The 22,138-nt window shown below is 39.4% G+C and overlaps 2 protein-coding genes and 1 pseudogene across 2 annotated transcripts in view; 1 reads left to right on the plus strand and 2 right to left on the minus strand.

The window, feature by feature from the left end:
- Positions 1-22,138, plus strand: part of DNAH11 (dynein axonemal heavy chain 11) — a 313,463-nt gene that overhangs the window by 100,325 nt on the left and 191,000 nt on the right. Inside the window, 4 exon segments of the mRNA XM_041728012.1 lie at positions 14,091-14,222; positions 16,076-16,236; positions 19,903-20,059; positions 20,177-20,322. Of these exon segments, the coding sequence (XP_041583946.1) occupies positions 14,091-14,222; positions 16,076-16,236; positions 19,903-20,059; positions 20,177-20,322 (596 nt within the window).
- On the minus strand, positions 760-919 carry LOC121475166 (annotated as a pseudogene).
- Positions 4,263-5,673, minus strand: LOC121474868 (60S ribosomal protein L4-like). Its single transcript, XM_041728016.1, has one exon. It carries the CDS (start codon positions 5,618-5,620, stop codon positions 4,352-4,354), a length of 1,269 nt encoding a protein of 422 aa, XP_041583950.1. The 5' UTR covers positions 5,621-5,673; the 3' UTR covers positions 4,263-4,351.

Genomic DNA, 22,138 nt, shown 5'->3' on the forward strand with positions numbered 1-22,138 from the left:
CACACAGAGAGAGGCAGAGATGTTGGCAGAGGGAGAAGCAAGCTCCCTGAGGTGAGCCCCATGTGTGGGGGCTCGACCCCAGGACCCCAGCATCACACCCTGAGCCAAAGGCAGACGCTCAACCACTGAGCCATCCAGGTGCCCCAAAGCAAGAGATTTTTATAGTCCCACTGAGCAGGAACAAGGAAATTATACTGGGCATTTGCTGATTGGTTAAATCGGGTTTACTTTCCTCCTATGAATCAAAAGGAAGTCTTAGATCTGGATCAGGTAACTTGCACTGAGCAGGCAGGTGCTGAGTCATTGACCTAGGTCTGCCTCTCTGAGAAAGCTGACCACAGAAACTTAAGTTTTGGTTTGCTAACACAGGGCTTAGCATGAGCGACTCCATCTTGGGCTTAACCTGGTTACTTTAGCACAGCCAAAATTTTATGGAATGACAAGGGAGCAATAAAATCATATTTGGATATGCTGGACCAGATATTTTGAGGAATGCCTAGAAGTTGATGACAGATGAAATTGATCATTAAGAGCAGAGAACACCACAGGTAAAACAAAAAGAGACTATTACAGTGATAAGCTTATTTTATCCGATGAAATTCCAGGGAAGTGACAGACTCAGATTCAATAAATAAAAAATATTGTGGGGTCCATGGTCATGGATAAGGAGTAAGTGGAGAAGAGGTGGACAGTTGGAACCTTCTGTCTCCTGTATAGCCTAAGAGATTTATCAATGGGTGTGTTTGCTCCAAGTATGAAGCCCTGAGAAGTGCTTCATAAATACTGTGAGGTATCTACTGGGAACTTCTGCTAGTACTACATCTTGACCCTAGAGCTCTATTTGGGCAGCTTTTTCAATTAGCAATAATCGCACCTCAGATAAACCTCATTGGCTACAATACTGCCACTGTGCAAAGCTTGGGCAGCTTTTTCTTTTTCTTTCTTTTTTTTTTGGCAGCTTTTTCTTTGAAGGGTGGGATAGAAATATTTTAGGGGTTTTTGGCTGTATAGTTTCTTTCACATCTACTCATTTCTGCTATTGTAGTAGAGAAGAAACCATAGGCAGTTTTTAAATGAATAGACATGTTAAGATTCCAATAAAACTTTATTTATAAAAACCAGAGTGAACCAGATTTGTCTAGTGGCCTGTGGCTTGCCAACCCCTGTTCTAGAGAAAGTAGCAGAACAGATTCTGAAGTAACTCAGGATCTCTACAGTGACAGATATAATAAAAAAAGAGATTTATTACCCATATGTGGTGTGATTCCAGTCTGATCTATAAATCCAGGAATTATTTCTTTGAATAGACCATAACAACAAACTTTTGCAGTTAAAAGAAGAAAGCAAAAAAAAAAAAAAAGAGAGAGAGAGAAAAGATCAGGGAAAGGAACCATAATTTCCTATGAGAAGAAATTTTAAAAAGACCATATAACACTATGTGTGACTTAATATTTTATGCTAAGCATTAAGTCTGAAATTTAAATTAAATGGATGATTTTCCATGAACATTGTTTCTGAAATAACTTCAAAATGAGGTGGAGACTAGACCAGTAACCACAGAAGTAATTGAAGTGGTAATCAAGGTAGTTGAATTTGCATACCTAGCCCTAAAGTTGAGCCCCACTACAGTGGTTTTATCAGATATTTAAAAAAGATAAATACCATGTTATATCACCTGTTCTAGAGTGTAGAAAAAGATGGAATTTTTTTACTCATTTTGTAAAGTTCTAAGAAACTTGATAGAGAAAGTGGGCATTGATAAAGTACAAAAGAAAATTCTGTTGGCCAATCTCATTAATTAATCTATCCTCTTTTTGGTCTGGATTTTTCACTTATTGTTAGGAGACCATCTTTTGTGGATCTCAAATTTTGTACATTTTTTTGAGCAGAGGTACTTAACCACTTTTGTTGTAGAGTATCTTCCAAGATTATTTGTTATACAGACATTCTTGGGAGATAGCCTCTATAGTGTTTTCTCTCTAGAGCAAAAGGTAGATTGGCTTACTGTCCAGTATAATAAATTTAAAAATCTCCAGGGCAAAGTTCAGACATGGTTACTATCTGTGAGAAAAGATTTTGGGTTCCTTAAACTCAAGGTTCCTCTCCTGTAACACAACTCACTGTGGCTCTTTTGGGGTTATCCTTTAAAAGTTGGGGATTGGAAACGGGTGCAAATGCTGATACTTTGATACTGCTTAATACTGTCAGTGTGACTAATAAACTGTCCTTTATCTGTGACCCAGAGGCTCTGTGTCTTCTGCTAACATCCCTTTAGCAGTACCAGGCTGACTTTAGCGTGCAAGTAAAATCTCAGACCAATAAATAAATAAATAAATAAATAAAATAAAGTCTCAGACCATTCTCATTTCTTAAGCATGTTGTTGCATGTGTTAAAAGTTCATTCTTTTTTTGTTGCTGAGTATTCCATTGTATAACTCTACCACCCTTTGTTTATCCATTCTGTTGATTGACATTGGGGTTTCCAATTTGAGGCTACTATTTCTAAAGCTGCTTGACACTTTCTTGCCCAGTTGTTTTGATACACATAGATTTTCCTTTCTCCCGGATAAAGCATCTAAAAGTGAAATGGCTGAATCATAGGGAAGGTATATGTTTACCCCTTTAAAAAACTGCCAGACAGGTCTCCATTGTTACATTCGCATTAACAAGGTGACACAATTCTAGTTGCTTCATATACTACCAGTATTGGGTGTCATCAGTCAATACTGATGATTGCAGGCATTCTAGTGGGTGAGAAATAGTATCTCATTGTGGTTTTAATTGGCTTATCTTTAATATTTAAAGATGTTGAGTAATGTCACATGTTTTTTGGCATCCATATATCTTTTATTGTGAAGTGTCTGTCCAAATAACTTGCCTGTTTTTTTGTTTGTTTGTTTTTAAATTGGGATGTTTGTCTTTTTATTGTTAGAGTATTTTTTTCCAGTTTGTTTTTGTTTTAATTTTATTTAAATTCAACTAATTATACTGTTTATTGGTTTCAGAGGTAAAGGTCAGTGATTTGTCAGTCTTATGTAACACCCAATGCTCATTATATCATGTGCCCTCCTTAATGCCCATCACCCAGTTACCCCATCTCCCCAACCACCTCCCCTCCAGCAACCCTCAGTTCGTTTCCCATGGTTGATAGTCTTTTATGGTTTGTCTCCCTCTCTGATTTTGTCTTATTTTTTCCTCTCTTCCCCATGATCTTCTGTTTTGTTTCTTAAATGCCACATAATGAGTGTGATCATATGATAATTGTCTTTCTCTGACTGACCTATTTCGCTTAGCATAATATCCTCTAGTTCTATCCACATCATTGCAAATGTCAAATTTTCATTCTTTTTCATTATTTTTGATAGCCAAGTAGTATTCCATTATGTGTATATATATGTGTGTGTGTGTGTGTGTATATATATATATATATATATATATATATATATATATATACATACATCTTCTTTATCCATTCATCTGTTGATGGACATCTGGGCTCTTTCCATAGTTTGGCTATTGGGAGCTGGTGCCCCTTTGGATCACTGCATTTGTGTCTTTGGGTTAAATACCCAGTAGTGCAATTGCAGGGTCTTAAGGTAGTTCTATTTTCAACTCCCTGAGCAACCTTCACACTGTTTCCAAAGTGGGGGCACCAGTTTGCATTCCCACCAACAATGTACAAGGGTTCCCCTTTGGTTGGAGGATTTCTTTATGTGGTTACAGTTCCTGGGAAGGAAATGAACAGATGGCTCATTTTATTAATGGTACATTTTGTGAATGGAATGTTTTCATTTTAATGTATAGTGTATCAAGTTTTTCTACTGTGGTTGATAATTATTATGTCAGGTATAAGAAATTCTTGCCTATCACAGTGTCATAAAAAGATTCACCTGTTTCCTTCTTGGTGCTTTATGGTTCTGGGTTTTTCATTTTGATCTGTGATCCATATGTAAATCTTTTTCTGTTCCGTTGTATTAACTTGGCACCTTGGTCAAAGCCAATTGATATATATATATATATATCTGTTTCCAGACTCTCCTGTTGTATTCATCTCTTTTGTATCTTTATGCCAAATCCACATTGTATGTATTACAATTGTACGTAGCTTCATAACAAGCCTTGAAATCATGTTGTATATAGCCTCCCATTAGTTCTATTAAAAAATTTTTTTTCCCAAAATTGTTTTGGCCATTATAGATTCTGTTTATATCTTCATAAATTAACATATTATTTTCAGAAGCCCCATCTTTTATTTTATTTTATTTTTTTCTCACTGTCTTTGATCAGGTCTTTATTTAAAATTAGCTGTCCAAAATGATTTGAGTTTTATGGAATAAACAAATAGAAGTTTTTAGGCAGCAGGCTTCTTCTCTTCTGTGGTAGGTTTCTTTTCTGCAGGTTTCTTGTCGGCTGCTGGTTTCTTGGTAGCTGCAGCCTTTTTTCCCACCACAGGTTTCTTCGGCTTTTTCACACCAATAGTTTTCTTTCCCTTCTTCCCTACCGTGGGCTTCTTGCCTGGAACCCCCTTCTCCTCCGATTTGGCTTCTAAGGCTGCTGCCGCCTTATCCATCCGGAGTTTGTGATTCTTGGCCTGGCGAAGAATGGTGTTCCGGCGCATGGTCTTTGCATACGGGTTTAGCTTCAACATGATTCTTAGGTTCTTCAGTGGATTCTTCTTCAGGACTCTACGATGAATCTTCTTGCGTGGTGCTCGGAGGGCTCTTTGGATCTCTGGGCTTTTCAAGATTCTGCTGAGGTCTGTATTAAGCATCTTATGCATGGGAAGGTTGTAGTTACTCTTGAGGGAGGCAGCCTTACGCCAAGTGCCATACAGATCGTCTAACTTGCGGAAAGCACTTTCAGTCCAAATGCAGAAACGTCCCACATGCCCACCAGGAGCAAGTTTCAGAATGTTCAGCTTGCTTACATTAAGTAAAGTAATTCCAGGGATGTTTCTGAAGGCCTTGATGATACCGTTGTCTTCATTGTAGATGATGCAGGGTCCCCTGCGCTGGATACGACGACGGTTTCTCATTTTGCCTTTGCCAGCTCTCATTCGCTGAGAGGCATAGACCTTTTTGATATCATTCCAGGCTTTAAGTTTCTTAAGAAGCAAAACCGCCTCCTTGGTCTTCTTGTAGCCTTCAACTTTATCTTCAATCACCAAAGGAAGTTCAGGAACTTCCTCAATACGATGACCTTTAGACATGACCAGTGCTGGTAAGGCTGAAGCAGCCAGGGCTGAGCAGATGGCGTATCGCTTTTGTGTTGTGTTCACTCTGCGGTGCCAACGGCGCCAGGTTTTGGTTGGTGCAAACATGCGGCCTCCACAACACATATTTCCAAATGCACCCTGGCCAGGACGGTGAGGCCCACCGCCTCGAACTCTGGGAATTCGAGCCACGGCTCTGCCAGTACCCCAAGACTCAGCACTGGTTTGATGACCTGCTAATTCACTGACAGCATATGGCTGTCTGTTGTTTTTGCGCAAGTTGGTGTGAACAAAGTTCACGATATCGGGTCGAATGGGAGCCTTAAACACAGCAGGCAAGGTAACATTTTTGCCAGATGATTCCCCCTTTTCGGAGTACACAGATATCAACGGACGAGCACACGCCATCGCGGGGAGAGGAGAAGGCCACGCTCCTCTCAACCCGGCGGCTCCTACAGGAAAAGCAGAAGCCCCATCTTTTAACCTAATTTTTAACTGGTATCAGATATAAATAGGAATGTTGGGAGGGTGGATATCTCAGCCATGATGTATCCTATTGAAGAACATGGTATATGTCTTGACAAAGGTTGTCTTTAATTTCTCTCAAAATATTTTCTGTGGTTTTCAATGTTAGGGTCTTACACATTTCTTGCTGGACTTTTAGATAGTTTTTATGTTTTGATGCTTAATATTTTGTTTTCCAATGTTTGAGGCTGATATATAAAAGAGATGGATTTTTTAATATTCACCATGTGTCTTAGGGCTTTGTCCAATTTGCCTATTAGTTTTAGTAAGGTTTTTTTTTTTTAATAGTTTCATAGGGTTTGCTGTATTCATGGACATATCATCTGTCAGTGATGACAGTGTTACTTCTTGCCTCTTATTCTTTTTTTTGCCCTTTATTGCCTTTTCTTGAGTTAATGATGGCTAGGACCTCTGGTGCCATGTTGAATGGAAGTAGTTAGAGCAGACATCCCAACTTATTTCCAGTCTCAGAGAAGAATAATTTAAATTTTCACCATTAAGTTTCACCTGGGTGGCTCAGCTGTTGAGCGTCTGCCTTTGGCTCAGGGTGTGATCCCAGGGTCCCAGGATTGAGTCCCACTTCGGGCTTCCTGCGTGGAGCCTGCTTCTCCCTCTGCCTTTGTCTCTGCCTCTCTCTCTGCATGTCTCTCATGAATAAATAAATAATTTAAAAAAATAATTTTCACCATTAAGTATGATAGTTGTTCTAGTAGGTTTTAGTAGATGTCCTTTCTGAAATAGAGGGAGAGCTCTTCCATTGCTACGTACTGAGAGTTGTTTTTTGTTTGTTTGTTTTTGAGAGAGAAAGACAAGCAGAGGGGAGAGGCAGAGGCAGAAGGAGAAGCAGACTCCCCTCTGAGAGGGCCCAATACAGGGCTCAATCCCAGGACCCAGAGATCATGACCTGAGCCAAAGGCAGATGCTTAACCACCTGAGCCACCCAGGTGCCTCAAACTGAGAGTTTTTACCTTAAGAGACATTGATCTTTTTCAAATCTGTTGAGATTATCTGCCTCTCTTTTTCTGTTACTGTGGTGAATTTTTGAATGCTAAGCCAACTTTGCATTCCTGAAATAAACTCCACTTGGTTATAATGGATTATCATTTATATATGTCTATATGTATTTTTGCTGGATTTCACTTGCTAATATTCTGTCCAGGAATTCTCTATATATGTTCATAAGGGACATTTATCTATAGTTGTCTTAAAATACTACTGCCAGTTTGGGGATCAGCATAATACTCTTTAAAAGGAACTGAAAAATATTTTATTCTCATATACTTTGTGAAACAGTTTATGATAGAAATCACTGGCAATGCCATCTGGGCCTGGAATTTTCTTTGTGGATCATTTTTAGTTATAAATCAATTTCTTTTATATATATGCTGCTCTGTAGCTTTTCCTCTTTTTATTCTTACATCACTTGTAAAAGTTTGTGTGTTTCGGGGCATTTATCCATTTCATCTGAGTCAGGGAATGGCAAATTATAGCCCTCTGGCCAAATCTGGTTCATGACTTTGGGTGCTTTAATGCTGCCATGGAGTCATTTGGAGTCATGTGGAGTCATTTCGATAGAAACCTTGTAGACAGACCTCAGTGCCTCAAACATTGACTGTCTGGACCTTTATAGGACCTTTACATTCAGCCTTGATCTAAGTTTTCAAATGTATTGATGTGAATTGGTTTTTGTTTCTTGATATTATCCTTAGCACAACTAGAGGATCTCACATTATGTCCCTCTTGCATTCCTGGTATTGGTGATTTGTGTGTTCTCTCTGTCTCTTTGAAATCAGGCTTTCTGTGTGTTTATCAATTTTACTTACATTTTCAAAGAACTATGACTTTGTTGATTTCTCTCTATTGTTTTATATTTCACTGATTCCTGCTTTATCTGGATTACTTCTTACCTTAACTTGCTCCTCTTTTTCAAGTTTCTTAGCATTGTTGCTTACCGATTTTACACCTTTTTCTTTCCTAATGCAAGCATGTGAAGGAAACTTTATAACTTGATGAAGAATATTTACTAGAAACCTGCAGAGAAAATCATGCTTAATGGTGAAACATAGGAATCATTTCCATTAGTGTCAAGAATGAGGTAATTACGTTCACTGTCCCTGACATTCATTGCTCAATATTGTGCTGGTTTCAGCAATATGATTAATGGAGAAGTAGGAAATGAACAGTGGAAAGGAAGACCACAAATGGGGGCTGCACAACACATGCTCTGATAGTGTCAAGAGCCCATCGGACCTGATTTCTTTGGAACTCTGCTTTGTTCCAGCTGAAAAGAAAATCCTTTGTTTCTGATACTGCAGAAGCTGAAACAGGGGTCATTTTCAGGATTCAAGATCCTTGTTGCTATTGTTATAAAAGGAAAAGAACATTACTTCTGTGTTACATTCCTTTTCCTGTTGGAAAGGAATTGAGGGTTCTGAAGCTGACCCCTCAAGTGCTATAGTAGTTCCCTTGCAATGTGTGCTGAGGACTGTAAGCTCAGATCTTAATGTTTCAACAGAGGGGCCCTTCCAGCCTCTCGGCCACTGTGGCTTTGGTGTGCCTCAGTTGAGAAATCTGCCTTGCCTGATGGGGAAATTGCACACTTCTGCTATAAGGAAGATGTTCTTGTGTCAACTTACTTAAGCATGTAGTATTCAGCCTCATAGTTCTTCAAGTTCACATACATGGTCTCTTTTGTACCACACCAGCACAGGAGCTGGGTGAGTCAGGACAGAACTGAGAATCAGCCACCACCGTGGATCAAGAACTGGTCCTTTTCTCTGACCCGGAGTCTATAACCTTCTGTGCCTGATACCTTCCTTCATGGTGAGCACACCATCATCCCACCAAACAAGTAGCCCTCTTTTCGAACACCTGAGTGTCTTAGGCATCTGTAACCTGTAAACCTCAGTGGCGGTCATGATTCATGTGGCTATTTTGGGCAAGTGTTTCTTTTTTTTTTTTCTTTTTTAAAGATTTTATCTATTTATTCATGAGAGACACAGAGAGAGAGAGAGAGAGAGAGAGAGAGGCAGAGACACAGGCAGAGGCAGAAGCAGGCTCCACGCAGGGAGCCCAACGTGGAACTCGATCCTGAGTCTCCAGGATCACACCTTGGGCTGAAGGCGGCGCTAAACCGCTGAGCCACCCGGGCTGCCCTGGGCAACTGTTTCTATTTTTATCCAAATATAATAATTCATAGATGGTAGACACCTTGTTATTTCCCTTGAAGTTTATTTTCTTTTTAAAGATTATATTTATTTATTCATGAGAGACACACACACACACAGAGAGAGAGAGAGAGAGAGAGGCAGAGACAGAGGCAGAGAGAGAAGCAGGCTCCATGCAGGGAGCCCGATGTGGGACTCGATCCTGGGACCCCAGGATCACGCCCTGGGCCAAAGGCAGACGCTCAACTGCTTAGCCACCCAGGCATCCCTCCCTTGAAGTTCAGACTCTGGTAAGCTGGCCAAGCCCTGCATGTTGGCACCCTTCTCTCTCTAGCATGTGTGTGGTCTACCTCGCCCTGCCCCTGTGCCAGGCTACAGTTCTTTCAGTTCCCTGATGGGGTCACCCTATTTCCTGGGTATTCATATGAGCCTCATCTGGTGGCTTCCACTCTGCCTCCGTGGGTGGCCAGCCTCTTACATTTTTTTTTACAACCTAAATTGTACTCATCTTTTAAGTCTTAACCTAAATACCCTTCCCTCCAAAATGTCTTTCCAAGCCCTCAATTAGGCAAGACCCTCTCTCTGTGTGCTATCATAGCACTTTCTTCTAACTCCAGCAAAATGATTATAATTACGTATCTACCTTCTGCACTGACCTGTAACCTCTGAAGACAGTAATCACATTTGTCTTACCATATGGGAGAAAATAAAATGTGGATTTGGTGTGGATTGTTGCTGCCATTCATTTGTTCATTGCTTCCTCCCTGCATTCAAATGATGAGTGTGTACTGAGATCCTGCCTTCTGCTGGCCGCTGTACTGGGTCTGGGATTGTAGGACTGAATACAATTTTTTTTTTAACTTTAAACAATAATTTCTTCTTTCCAAAAATAAAAAATAAAAAAAAAATTTCTTCTTTCCAGAACAAGAAAATGTTTTCTAATTACATTTTGTATCCCTTTTTTAATCAACTCCAGACTACCACACCCTTTTCCAAAACTGTCAGACACACGCACATACACACAATCACGTCCTGCGCTTTGCCTCTGCCCCTCAGGCGATTTTAGCCAGCCACTTCTCCAGGTCCTGGATGTCAGCGGAGCCAGTGTCCCCTCTTCCACCCTTGGCACTGTACTCCAGGAACTCCACTTTGAGGGGCAATTGTGAGAACTCAAATTCTTTGCCTTTCTTTCCTAGCTGAGCAGGGGCAGTGCTGGAACTGTCCAGTGTGCTGGGGGCCGCAGAACAGGTGACCTGTAAAGTGTTGAGTTCTTTCTCAAGCTGTTGCTGAATTAACTTGTTACTTTAGAGCTTATAGTCAGCTGAAGGAGACAAATAGTAAACAAGGAAATAAGTAAGTGAATGATGGGATACTAGTAAGTACTGTGAGGAAAATAAAATAGGAGCCTGTAGAATAATGGTGTAGGAACTAATGGTAAAGGCGATGGCCAGGGAAGGCCAATTTGAGGAGGTAACTTTGAACTAAGACATGAATGATGACGGGAAGCCAACCGTATAAACACCAGAGGAAGAATGTCTCCAGGCAGATGAAACAGTTTCTCTGGCCTTGAAACAGCCATGATGGAAGCGCATCAAGAAGGCCACTACAGGTAGAGGTAGGAAAGGGATGTTGGGAGGTCATGAAGGGGTTTGTGCTCATGATGAGGGGTTTGGATTATATTCGATGGTAGGCTTCTTTCCAGTTCAGGATATAGGCTGTGCTTAAGCTCCAGCCGAAGGCAAGGTGTACAAGGAAAACAGCCACTTGTGTTTCAAGGTGGGGACAGACAGTTGACTTGAGGCAGACAGACATCCATGATCCTAGCAGAACATCATGTAACACTGCTTTGATCAAGGGCAAGTATAAGAGCTGATTACGTGAGAGGGTATTTCTTTTTTAAAAGCTTCCAAGATACATTTTATATGTCGTAGGCCATTAAAATGTATGCATTTACAGTTTGATCAAATGGTGATAGTGCCTAATGCTACTGCCCAAATGATAGACATTTTATAACCTTATTTTTGTGGGTACAGAATTTTATTACTTATAAGAGAGCATGGCCAGGAACATTGAATCTTGAGAGACAGCATCAGATCCCCAGCCTATGATGCTGAGCAGATAATGTTGACGACTTATACTTTTTTTTTTTTACGACTTATACTTCTAATCATCTTTCACTTGACTGAACTTTGGTGACAAATGAATCAATAATGGAGAAATCACAAGGTGTAGGAGCCTCAGACAAGACAATGCATGTGAAAACACTTGAAATTATAAATGTTCTTAGAAGGCATAAGATACTAATGTTGTTACAGCCCATGCTTTTTTTTTTTAATTTTTATTTATTTATGGTAGTCACAGAGAGACAGAGAGAGAGGCAGAGACATAGGCAGAGGGAGAAACAGGCTCCATGCAGCGGGAGCCTGATGTGGGACTCGATCCGGGTCTCCAGGATCGCGCCCTGGGCCAAAGGCAAGCGCCAAACCACTGCGCCACCCAGGGATCCCCCAGCCCATGCTTTTTAACCAAATACTGGAACTGGTGTAAGATGTGAGATTTAAAAGACTGGATATCATGATCCAGTTGAGAAGATAGCCAATGCCAAAATACCTCTTTTCTGACCAACACGCATATGAATTCTGTAGGTGAACTTCCATGTGCATAGGCTAATGTACATTCATTAATGTCCTCAGCAAACACTGAGTACCTGCTGTTTAGCAGCTAGCTCCTTAGAGGCTCTGCGTACAAAGTAGTGTACTAGACAGCCAAAGATTTGGTTTCACGGGAACACTGAACATGGCTTATATGAAATAATGATCACCTGTTGTTTTTTTATAATGTGGCTACTTTTTGTAGATGTAAAGTCTTAAAAGTAGAGAAATGCTTATGAGATTGTTGTATGTTCTGAATGTATAAAGTACATTTTTTATTCCTTTGAACCAGCCTTCCATTGTGTTTTATTTTAAGTCTCTCTTGAATGCCTCTTGGACAGTGGGTTTCTCCACTTCAAAGATGGTAGCTGGGTCTTAATGGATGTGACCAGTAAGAGCTCAGGCTCTGAAGGCAGACTGTCTGGGTTTGAATTAACCCTCTCCTGCTAATATGCTTGTGACTCAATTTCCTCATCTGCAAAGTTAAGATAATAATTGATTTTTATGAAGATTGAATGAAATGTTATAGATAACATGGTTAGTGCCTGGCACCTTGCATATTCTAATTGAATATAAACTGCCTATTATGGTTCTTGTCTTTCTGCCTTCCCTCTCCATCCTTACTAGAATTACATAACCTTCTCCAGGTCAGCTGCCCAGCAGGCCCAGGGAAGTCTGCAGTGCTGGCTGTTTTCTGGGATGTGATAATAGTGCTATAGGGAGCGTGTTTTTGACAGTAGGCCACAAAGGTTTGAGAGCCTCTGGTGATGTGTCATAGTCATGCATTACCAATTCTCTCAGGAGCTAACAGTTTGTAATTGACTGTCCTTTGCAGAGTAAAAAAGGAAAAAGGCAGCATTGTTTTACTCTGTGTTACCCTAAAATAGAACAGAATTGGTGGGAGAGGAGTGTGTAGCTAAGAAGCCTTGAATAAAGCAGGCATACTCTGAATAAATAAGCATGCTAACCAAATGACCACCTAAGTGAGGATCTTTTTTTTTTTCATTTTTTTCTTTTATTATTATTTTTTTATTGGAGTTAAATTTGCCAACATATAGCATAACACCCAGTGCTCATCCTGCCAAGTGCCCCCCTCAGTGCCCATCACCCAGTCACCCCAACCCCCGGCCCACCTCCCCTTCCACCACCCCTAGTTCGTTTCCCAGAGTTAGGAGTCTTTCATGTTCTGTCTCCCTTTCTGATATTTCCCTCATTTTCTCTCCTTTCCCCTTTATTCCCTTTCACTATTTTTTATATTCCTCAAATGAATGAGATCATATAATGTTTGTCCTTCTCCGATTGACTTATTTCACTCAGCATAATACCCTCCAGTTCCATCCACGTTGAAGCAAATGATGGGTATTTGTCGTTTCTAATGGCTGAGTAATATTCCACTGTATACATAAACCACATCTTCTTTATCCATTCATCTTTCGATGGACACTGAGGCTCCTTCCACAGTTTGGCTATTGTGGATATCGCTCCTATAAACATTGGGGTGTAGGTGTCCTGGCGTTTCGCCTAAGTGAGGATCTTTGAGAGCTTTCTGATACAATTAACAATGGGAAATATTTTGTGTCAGATCTAGGTTACACATCTATGTATACACTCAAAAGTCTGAAATCGAAAGTTTCACAAGATGATACATACTCTGTAATGCAACATTTTCTATGCCATTCTATTCCCTGTCATTCCATTTCATTCCCTTGCATTCTGTGAAAAGAGACCTTTAGTTTGAAAAATATTGATGTAAGAAATCGATGGACCTAAAAATAATAGTATGAGTAAGAAAAAATAGTGCAACAGTCTTCGGTTACATTTTAAATATTTTTCTAGTAATTATCCTGTCTGCTGTACAAAAACAAACAAAAAAAAACCCCAAATAAGAGGGTACCTGGTGGCTCAGTTGGTTAAGCATCTGACTTTTGGTTTCAACTTGGGTCATGATCTCAGGATCCTGGGATCGAGCCCTGCATCAGGCTCTGCCCTCAGCAAGGAGTCTGCTTAAGGATTCTCCATCTCTCTCCCTTCCCATCCCATGTGTTCATGTGTTCTCTCTCTCTCTCTCTCGAAAAAGAAATCTTAAGAAAATCTTTAACAACAACAACAAAAAACACTTCATATTTAGTTCTTACTGTACTTTTACAGAGGTTAGCTCAATTTGATCTTTAAAAATTTGTCATCTTTTCTGTCCCAGCAAAGTTGTGGACTAATTGTCATGAGGACGGAGAATCAGTTCAGTGCAACCAGAAAACTTTGCTGTTAACTCTGACTTTGTCATTACTTTCGAGTTTGCCTGCCTTCTTGACTCTCAGCACAAGGGTGGGGTGGAGATGGAGGTTATAATATTTATTGTATTTAAGCACTTAATTTAATAACATCCTTTCCTTTCTCTCTTACCCCTGGGTTTAAATGCTAGCTGAGATACATATTTGAAATGGTTTTATAAACGACAGGGCTCTTCACAAATAAGAAGGCTGTTGGGCTGTTAGACTATTTGTAATCTTTCTCCTCTTTTTACACAATTTCTTCTAGATTTCTCAGTTGAATACCCTGATTGCACTTCTACTGGGAGAACTTCTACCTGGAGAAAGGCAGAAGATCATGACAATTTGTACCATCGATGTCCATGCCAGAGATGTGGTGGCCAAACTTATTTCCCAGAAGGCAAGTTGTTCACAGAAACTCCATGTATTTTTTTGTTGTTTCCTAACAGTGGTATTTATTGTCAAGAGGACTTCTAAAGAAGTCATTTTTAAAAGTTGCATATTTTTAATTAGTTCTATGAAGTTAGTTGTCTTACTATGAATGACTTTGATTTAAGTTAGCTAATTATTTTCATGAAAGTTATCCCAAGTGGTATCCCACAGGTTTGGCCAACTCTGGAACCTTTAAAGCATATCATCCAAATAATTAACCCAGTATACAAGAACCTTGTAAAGTCACTGTTTTCATTTCCGTGTCTTCAGGCTTTTCTACACGTCATCCACTTGGTCCATTGGCCTGTTAGTCTCACCTCTGTGGCTTCCCAGCCCATAGCCTAAAGATTGTCATTTAAACCATTTCTGTGTGCCTTTGATTGGCTTCCTTTTGAAGAAAGAGAAATATTGGTCATCCCTTGTCTTTTGTTTTTAAGGCTAAATGACAGACTTTAGGGAAGTCATTTTCTAATCCTTGCAGGGCATTAATACCCTTCTTACCTCTTTACAAAGCCTTTGTGTCTCTTAAATACTGACAGTGTTTAATGTGAAGGAAGAATTTCCTCAGCTTATTTTCTAAAATACATTCCTACTTAGAAATGTCACAAGTGTGCTGGTCTCTTGAACAGCATTGGTATAACATGCCTATCAGCTACTTTCTCCACACCCCTTTTGTTGTTTTGAGTGGTATTCTAAAGCAAGACCTTTCCCTTCTCAATTTGAATGCATGTGTATATTTTGAGATGCTTCCTGTTGTTTTGCTAGTTCACTTTCACTTTATCAAAATGAAAGTGAATTTTAATTCTCTCCAGAAAGTGCAAGCACTGCTTCTTTGTGTAAGCCATAAACTTGTAAAATACTTCTTTATCCAAGTTTTGGACCATTAGTGAATGATGTTGTTTCATTGCTAACCCATAACCGATCCTTGCAAAATGTCACTTATCATGTATTCTCATTTTGGCAATGAACCATTGATAATTACTCTTTGAATATGACCTTGTACCTTCTTACATATTTGATTATGTTTTATTAGTGGTGATTACTTGGAGTAGGGTAAGTTATGTTTTAAAACATGTCCTTTGTACTCCAAGAGGTAAAAACTTTGCCTAATTTTTGATCATCTAAAATGTTCAAATGTGCAACTTGGAGATTTATGTCGATGTCAGAATACATAGTAGATAATAATTTGGGTAACTTAAATGGTCCCCGAGAAATCCTAGGGTCGGTCACAAGAGTATGAGACTGGAATTATTTTTTCAAATTGGAAAAAGAGTGGATAGGATTAAAATAAGGAATAGCAATGAAAAAAAAAATACTGTAACTTGATTTAATGAAAAATGAAGTGTGAAATCTGCCCTAAAAGTAAAACTGGCTTTAGAATGGACTTTGCTGAAAGTATAATTTGTTTATATCTGTGACATGCAGAAATTACAGGTTATGTGTATTACTACAGAGTGTATTTTTCCATCTGTTTTCAATGATATGAGTATAAAGTTAGAAAAGTGATGAAATCCCCAGAGCTAATTCATAAAAGGGGGAAAAAAGCATTGTTGAACAAATTGATGTTGTTTGACAGTAAAAGCCATCTTAAATTGAAGACTTTGATGACACGTAGTTCAGATTAAGTATTGAACCATCTATATGCAATTGCAACTTGCAATAGCATATATGAGATTGCCCTTTTGTAAGGGCAATTACACAGATTCTAGTACAGACACTTAGATTCTAGAGATGTGAATCAGCAGAATTGATTAGATTAATAAAGTCTGTTGCCTTGAAACTACCAGTGTCTTGTGTGTGATGATCATGTGATGTTTTCAGGTTGTCAGTCCCCAAGCCTTTGCTTGGCTGTGTCAGCTTCGTCACCAGTGGGAGGATACCAAGAAACACTGCTTTGTTCATATTTGTGATGCCCAATTCCAGTACTTCTATGAATATTTAGGCAACAGTCCTCGGCTTGTGATCACTCCTCTGACTGACAGGTAACCATGATAAGTTGGAGTCAGATGGGAGAAAGTGAGCTGGAAAAGTCCCCAAGTGTGGGCAAAGGTGTGTGAGATGGAGCAGAATGGAGTAAGAGAAAATGATGAACAAACTTGGAAGATAGGAAAACTGTGTAAATGAACTACTGAAGTGACATAGCAGATGTTGACTTTAGAGATAAAAAGAACCAAATCAGAGAAGCAGAAGTACAGACACTAGACAATTTACAAATCATGAAATCATGAGATTTAAAAATTTTTTATTTCAGGGAGAAAGAGCATGGCGGGGAGGCAGAGCCGGAGGGAGAAGCAGGCTCCCCACTGAGCAAGGAGTCTGATGGCGGGGTTTGTTCCCAGAACCATGACCCAAGCCATAGGCAATCGCTCAACTGACTGAGCCACACAGGTCCCCTTCATGAGCAAATTAATATGGTCAAAGACGGCACTCTTGATCATTGAGTCCATTCTATCTCATTATCTGTAGCTAACATCCTGATGCCAGGATTTGTAACTACCTCCCACCCCTGCATCCCTACATCTAAAGTGTAAACATAGGAATTGCCTACATGCAGATTGATTTTTGAAGGGTTACCTCCAGTGAAAGAGAGAAAAGAGTGGGAACATACATCCATTCAATGATTTAACAAACACTTAGGAAGCAGTGTGTTGAGTATTCTTCCAGAGTTAAATGGGCATGGTTCCTGGTCCCAAAGAATACACTTTCTAGTTAATAATGGCAAGCGATTGGCTGGGAATGAAGAGGAACAAAAAACAAATTGATAACGTTATTTTAGGTGGTAATAATATATGCTATGACAAAAATCAAACAGGGTGATATGTTAAAAAGTATCTTGAATGGAGAGTCCACTATAGACTGTGTGAGGTGAGACCTAAATGATACTGAGGAAGCTATGTAAACATCGTAGGGCAGAAAGTGACAGGTAGAGACAAGTGCAAAGTTCCTAAGGCAGAAAAGAGACTGGCCAGTTCAAGAGACAGAGTCAGTGTGTCTCAAGTATGTCAAGGGACAGGGGGCTACCATTACTAGAAGTTCATTGCCACTTGACTCTAAATCAGGATATACACACAATGAATGTTGTAGAGATAGGGATATGTCACATTAATGAAGAATTCCTTATTAGTATTCCAGCCTCTGCAGAATTACTTGGTGGGAGAAAGCACATTTGTTTGTTGGCATTCCTGAAAGAAAAAACATCTCACAATCACAGGAGTATTCCCAATTATGCAATGTCACTATACCACACAATTTATCTGGGAATGAAAGTATAGACAGTTTTAAATATATCAGTAAAGCTAACACTTACGTTGATGGACCTGGGAAGTCGGTGAAATTGTGCCATTTGCTTTGTGATTGTTCTTGCTTGTATTAATCTGCCCATGATATCATCACGGATAAATTGTAATTGTTTTTGCTTTTTTTAAAGATTTATTTATTTATTTTAGAGAGAGAGTACAGGGAGAGGGAGAGAGTGAGAAATAATCTCCAGCATATTCCTTGCTGAGCATGGAGCCAGACTCGGGGCTCGATCCCATGACCCTGAGATCATGACCTGAGCTGAAATGAGGAGTCGAATGCTTAACTGACAGAGCCCCAGGCGCCCCTGTAATTCTGTTTTTCTAACTCAGTTCTCTTTACCTTGTCTCTAACTGAAATGCAGTATTTACTATCTTAATTGGTTAATTTTTATACTTCTTTCAGTGTGAGAGATTAAAACTTGTACCTTGACAGAATCACTTGAGAACAGTCAAAACTGCAAATGCTAAGAGTCTATTGCATCCTTGCCAGTATAAATAAAGCTGAGAAGAAGAGAGGCACAGGGTGTAGGAGAAAAAGGGAAGAGACACTTCAAAGTGTGCCAGTATGTGAGGCCTACTAGCTTACTAGCTTTTTAATTAAAAAAAATCACTATGTGGTTTATTTGGTTTATTTGCAAGTTAAAAGGAAGCTGAATGTTCATTTTGATGGAGTGAGTGGTGCTGCAGAAGATGTTCACTTTGTGTACATGTCTTTTCCATTTCACTTTTTGTGTTGTTTATTGTTTACCTTAACACAGTGATACCTTTTGACATATGCTAATTGCATCTCATTTGATGTTGACCTTCCCTTTGTGTGGTAGGCAAGGCAGGCAGCGTCTCCTGTTTCCCTCCATGGGCAGGTTGAGAGACATAGGTCCTCAGTTTATAACTGAGATACTTGGCCTGGAGCATGGGTGGACTGGTGTGGAGCGTGGGTGGCTAAGCTGTTACAGAGAGGCCCAAAACGTAATGGCTTCAGTTACAGAGAAGCTGGTGTGTCACTTGCGTAACAATCCAGAAGAGAGTGGTTCAGTGATACAGACCAGCCCATGGCCAACATGCCAGATGTGACTTCCACCTTTGTGTCAGCTAGTGAAAAGGGCAAAATATCAGGAAGGAGGCGTTGTGGGATTTGTACACTTCATTTCAGCACATAGTATGTTGGTTGGAGCTTGGTCATTTGGCAGCTCTGACAAGAAGGTGGTAGGTACAGCAGACAGCCACGTGTCCAGCCCAAATGTGGAACCGTGAGAAAAAATTACTAGGGGATAGTCGTATAAAAAATGTTGTAATTCCTAGTTCCAGGGTCTTTCCATTCCATATTCATTGTAAAATGCAATTAAACATGTGATGGCCCTAAAATCCAGAGATGCTTTACATTTTCCTAAGTAACTGCTTCTATTTACATTGTACTCTGAATATCTTAAGGCATTTACCTTTGGTATTGATAATATAGCCCTATAATAAACCTCGGATTATGGAGGAGAAATCCGAGGCATGTTGATGGCAAAAGACTTATTTAAGATTAACATCTAGTGATTAGCAAAGCAGACCCTAGTCCCTGATCTTCAGCCCTCCATGTGGATGTCTTTTTTATTAGGTCCACTGTCCATACTAAGACAAAAATAATTTATGGAAACTTCATATTAGATCCTTGCCATTTGTTAGCTTTTCTTCTTTTATGAGTATTACATTCTGTCTTTGCATAATTCTCCTCGGTCTGAGAACCTCTTGAGTCTTTCCTGCAAAAATAGGTATTATCATAATTTAAATGCATGTAGCAACACATTTAAAATGAATTCCTGACATGTATTTTAATGTAACAAGTTGTCTTGTGTTTATTTACTTTATACATTGAAATATGTATATATTTGCATGTTCTGCTTTTATATATATTTACATATCTCTTAATGTATTCATTAAGTAGCAGCTTAATGAAGTCAATGTTTAATTCATTCATCCTCCAAGATTTCTCTTTTTTTCCTTTATAAACAATAGTTTGAGCTGTTGTCTGCTACAGTAATAGTATCTCTGCCTACCCACATCAGAAATTCGGTAGTAGCATTGCAAATCAAGTGTTATTTATATTGATACACAGTTCTTAGGAAATGAGACAAATACAGCAGTATCTGCTTTATTATTTTTAAATAGCCAACCTAAAATTAAATTTGATATAAAACATTTTGACTCTTGTTATTGCCATGAACAAGTTATGGGTATATCAATATTTTTTATTACTTCCACATTCTAGAGCCTGACTTTTTAAACTAAAGAAAAATTAGATTGCCCCTAATGTTTTCTAAAAATCTCATACCAGACTATAATATTTGCGCTTTCAATTGTTTAAAGGTGTTACATTACTTTAACTCAATCACTTCATTTAACCATGAGTGGAGCTCCAGCTGGACCTGCTGGTACAGGGAAAACAGAAACTACCAAAGATCTTGGACGTGCCCTTGGCATGATGGTTTATGTATTCAACTGTTCAGAGCAAATGGACTACAAAGTAAGTGAGTTCGAAAATGTTACATTCTAACAATATTATCCCTGATTTGGAATGATTGAAACTAATAGCTCAAAACCCCCTTCTGTTAAATTCTTAATGCCTTGCTCTATGACTTAGTCCATAGGAAATATCTATAAGGGGTTGGTGCAGACAGGAGCTTGGGGCTGCTTTGATGAATTCAATCGAATTTCTGTGGAAGTTCTGTCAGTGGTGGCCGTACAAGTGAAAATGATACATGATGCCATCAGAAACAGGAAAAAGAGGTGAGTAGAGAATTGCTTCTTTCTGTTGTTATAAATAGAAGGAGGAACATGAAGTAATGCTGTAAAACCTCACCTTTCCTTTCTCCTGCTGCCTCTCTTGGTCTCAAGAAATGGATAAAAGAAAAGAGACTGGTTTATTTTGAAGAATGATTTCCCATTTTTTATTAGTGGTTTTTAATGGTTGAACAACAAAAGTGTACTACCTAAATACTGAAAAAAATAAACACCTCTAATCTAAATAATCATAATGACATGTAATCTAACTTGACCTTCTGGTGGCACTGGACACCATTGGTCCCTTCCCTCTGTAGGACACACTTCTTCCTATAGGTTCCAGGACACCACTATTCTCCTGGTTTTTCTCCCACCCTCAGGGATGCTCCTGAGCTGATTACTTCTCCTCTATAAAATTGGAAAAAGTACAGTGGCTACCATACAGATGACTATGATAACTAAATACAGAGCATTTGGACAAGTGTCTGACATGTAGTAAGCACTGTGTCAGTGTTTGCTGTTAATTTTTCTTGTTAGTATTTCTTGATCTTATTAATACTTGATATCACAGGCCTCAATCTTTGGGTCTTGTTTACTTCATGATTTCACCCAGTTACATGGCTTTGAGAATCCTCTGCTTGCTGCTGGCTGCTAAATGCCCAGACACTGTTTCTCTGATACCTTGATTTCCAAAGATTATATCGGTAGGGGCATCTCAAGGCTCCACTTGTCCTATAGGCCTGTTAGATTTAATAGATCCAAATTCAAAATCCTGATCTCTCCAGCAACACCTGCTTGATCACTGTTCCATCACAGTAGATAACACCCACACACTCTGCTACTCCCTTAGTTACTTCAGAAGCTTCCCAAATATCTCCAGAGCCTAATAACTTCTCAACATGATGCCATACTCTAAAAGATAAAACATGACTGGCACTTGGGATCTGATGGCTTAATTTGGGACATAAGTATGGGGGCACCTGGGTGGCTCAGTGGGTTAAACATCTGACTCTTGATTTTGGCTCAGGTCATGATCTCAGGATCTTGAGATTGAGCCCTGCATCAGGCTCCATACTCAGTGGGGTGTCTGCTTGTCCCTCTCCCTTCCCCTGTTCCTCCCCACACTGGTTCTTTCTCTCTAGAAAAAAAAATATTTTTAAATCCTAAATAAGTATTACAGTACTCAATTGTGATTTTCTTTGTAACATTTTTTGAATAAAGGGCAATCCCATTTATCTGACCTACCCAATTACCCCACCTGTTAGGGTATTTTGCTCAGCTAGCTATTTTGTCCACAGGAACATATCAGTCTCCCAGTGAGGGAAGGATTGTCTACCCCCTTGAAACTATATAATAGAGGTTTCCAATTGTTGTAGACAACATCTGGATATTTCTACCTCCTAGAAAACCCCTCAGTCCATCTACTGCATGGCTCTAGGATATCAGTTGCCTGTGACCACATGTCTGCTGCCTTACTTCCCCCTGCTCTAAGGCCATGTTAGAGAAGTTAGATTATTTGCTCTTTGCCGCCCCCCCGACATATTTTTAGTTTTTAATCAAAATCTTATGATTTGATGTGACCCATATGTTGTTGGAGGCCATCCTTTCTTACGGAGATTTATGTAACTGATCCATGCAAGTATTTCTTGGACACTCCCAACCATATTTATTGATAGTTTATTCTTTGTCCATGTCTGTGTATATGTGAGTTGTACCTGTTCATCTCATGCTAGCTCAATGACAGATGGCTAGGCTTTTTCATGATTGCATTAATTTTATTACATAATTTTTATATCCAAGGATTTGATAGGTGGGATCATGC

The sequence above is a fragment of the Vulpes lagopus genome, chromosome 13, assembly GCF_018345385.1.
Source record: "Vulpes lagopus strain Blue_001 chromosome 13, ASM1834538v1, whole genome shotgun sequence".
In the NCBI taxonomy this organism is placed as follows: domain Eukaryota; kingdom Metazoa; phylum Chordata; class Mammalia; order Carnivora; family Canidae; genus Vulpes; species Vulpes lagopus.

Bases quoted from the DNA above. Each gene is read 5' to 3' on its own strand.
- LOC121474868 (XM_041728016.1), bottom strand. From the start codon at position 5,620: ATGGCGTGTGCTCGTCCGTTGATATCTGTGTACTCCGAAAAGGGGGAA.